At 49.8% G+C, this 2,614-nt stretch overlaps 1 protein-coding gene across 6 annotated transcripts in view; it reads left to right on the top strand.

Moving 5' to 3' along the window:
- Positions 1-2,614, top strand: part of LOC111157154 (phosphoribosyl pyrophosphate synthetase 2) — a 35,792-nt gene that overhangs the window by 28,758 nt on the left and 4,420 nt on the right. For all 6 annotated transcript variants that reach the window (XM_022518417.1, XM_022518420.1, XM_022518421.1 and 3 more), the window contains one exon: positions 1,793-1,966. In XM_022518417.1, the coding sequence (XP_022374125.1) occupies positions 1,793-1,966 (174 nt within the window). The remainder of the gene's footprint in view (positions 1-1,792; positions 1,967-2,614) is intronic.

Here is a 2,614-nt window from a genome sequence, read left to right as displayed (position 1 = left end):
GGGATCGAGCCCCACATCGGGCTCTCTGCTCCGCAGGGAGCCTGCTTCCCCCTCTCTCTCTGCCTGTTGTTCTACCTACTTGTGATCTCTCTCTCTGTCCAATAAATAAATAAAATCTTAAAAAAAAAATAAAAGTGCAGAATCAACTAACCAGAGTTAGTGGCCAGTGCTGAGTTGCTGTTTTTTTGCAGATCCCCCTCAAGGCTGTCCCACTCAGCCACCCCGCTCCCTCTGCCAGCAAAGCCAAGCGTTTTAGGAGCGGCTCTTGCGGATTTTATTGCCACCTTCTTTCCCTTTCCACAAAGTTTCTGCTACATGTCATTAGCTTCTTCCTCTTTTGGGGTAAGCTGGTCCCCAACTGACAGAACCACTGCACAGGTGCCCCGTGATACATGCAGTGGACATGGTCAGTGGCATCTTTGCTCCATGCAATGAAAGTCATCTCACCAAAGAAGATGGGTATCAGACTCGTTGGAACCCGCTGCCTTAGTTAAAAGCTTTGAAGCTTGACTTGCTGCAGGTAAAACGATTGCCACAAGAGGGCACTCTTGGGTAGTCTCCGAAGCTCAGTGGGGCTGACTGCTGAAGGGCAAGTGAACCCTTAGAAGGGAGCTCACCCTTGGTGTAAACACGGAACCAGGCTGGGAACTTGGTGAAACGGATTCAGATTGAACTTCTGTTGTTTTCTTCTGGAAACAATGGAAACACATGTTGAGAAGAAATGGCAAGGAAACTGTATATTTTGTTCTAGGTTTTTCTGGGTAAGATCCTGAGTGATACCCTGGATCACCATCATTTGGTAGGAACATATACTGAGTCTCGCGTACGTGGAAGAGAAGAGCTATGGCCAGATGCCACGGGCGCACTGAGATGTCTGGCCTGCCCCCTTCTCCCTTTTTTGCCAGCCCAGCCCTTCCTGAGTGGGCCACTTTGGAGCATTTGCCGCAGATGAGCAGAGAAACTCACAGTTTACTAGTCCCAAGGTCCCTGGTGCAGGGAAGCCTGTTCTCCTTCGCTGTCATGTTATGTGGATTTGTGAGCCGGGACTTTTGTCCCCACTGGCTATGCCACAAACTGAGCTAGTCGCGGTTCGTAAATAACTTGATTTAAATTGTCTCTTCGTGATCTTTTTTCCTTATTGGTTTTTCATATACACTGTATTTTCATGCTGTTAAACATACAGCTGTTTCCTTGTGCTTCTTTTTTACTTTTTTTTTTTAAAGCTTTTATTTATTTATTTGACAGACAGAGATCACAAGTAGGCAGAGAGGCAGGCAGAGAGAGAGGGAGAGGGAAGCAGGCTCCCCGCTGAGCTGAGAGCCCGATGCGGGCCTCGATCCCAGGACCCTGAGATCATGACCTGAGCCTAAGGCAGCGGCTTAACCCACTGAGCCACCCAGGCGCCCCCTTTTTTATGTTTTTATTTAAATTTCAGCTGGCTAACATGCGGCGTTACATTAGTTTCGGGTGGATAGTATGGTGATTCAACATGTGTCTGATTTTTTTAAAAAGTCGCACGAACACTAACAGGTGGCGTATGGATTTCTCAGTCTGCGGTTTTGGCCAGTTTTATCCAGGCGCCCGGCAGTGGTCACTGGCTGCCACGGGCGCAAGGCCACGTCAGCACGCGTCTCTCCCTGTGGATTGCTTAGTGCACATCCCAGGTGAGACCCGATGACCTCGCTGTCTTGAGTGTGGTCGGTTAACTGCCTTCCCGGAATACAGCACTGAATGACAAGCGCTTTTCTTCATAATGACAAGATTTGACACGTCTCTCTGTGTCTTCGAACAGGGTCACCTCAATCGCAGACAGGCTGAATGTGGAATTTGCCTTGATTCACAAAGAGAGGAAGAAAGCGAACGAAGTGGACCGGATGGTTCTGGTGGGCGACGTGAAGGACCGCGTGGCCATCCTCGTGGACGACATGGCTGACACATGTGGCACCATCTGTCATGCCGCGGACAAGTATGAGGGATGGTGTGGGCAAGCGTAAGGGCATCTCATTAGGAAAGGAGAAATGGCAGCTTTGAAAAATCGGGCCGGTGTTTCCAAGTTATCACTGGCTGCTCGCAGAAGGTCTTTCAGACCGAAGGACTGTCTAGGCCCATTTCTTTTCTCTCAGTAGGAAAAAACCCCACGGACCTTTATGGCCTGGTTTCCATTTTCAAGGACGAGCTTTCTGTGTATTTAAAATAAAGGGTCAGAGAAGGTGCTTCCCCTAAAACAGCACAGAAGGAGAGTGGGGAGTGGGAGCCGCCACCCCGCCAGGCGTGGCCGCGGAGCACCTACGAAGGGGCCGGCCTGACTTGAGACGTGCGGGGGGGAAACCGTGCCCACCGGGTTTCCAACATAGTATGAAACAAAAAACATGCAAACTGTGTCACTAATTGTTCTGTACTGACTGTAGCTCAAGATGATGATAGTCTGGCTTTCTTAGTTTAACCCTGTGCTTCTCACCCAAGGGCCGTTTTGGTCCCCTGGAGACATTTGACAGCATCTGGAAACGTTTTTTGGTTGTCACCAGTGAGTGGGAGTGGGAGGGAGAGGCCAGGGATGCTGCTCAGGAAAGAATTACGGAGGCCCAAGGCCAAGGTTGACACAAAGAGTTTTGCC

The sequence above is a fragment of the Enhydra lutris genome, unplaced genomic scaffold (assembly GCF_002288905.1).
Source record: "Enhydra lutris kenyoni isolate GAN:26980312 unplaced genomic scaffold, ASM228890v2 scaffoldscaffold52, whole genome shotgun sequence".
NCBI lineage: Eukaryota > Metazoa > Chordata > Mammalia > Carnivora > Mustelidae > Enhydra > Enhydra lutris.
The sequence above is the reverse complement of the archived record's forward strand: the minus strand, read 5'-3'. Positions and strand labels throughout refer to the sequence as shown.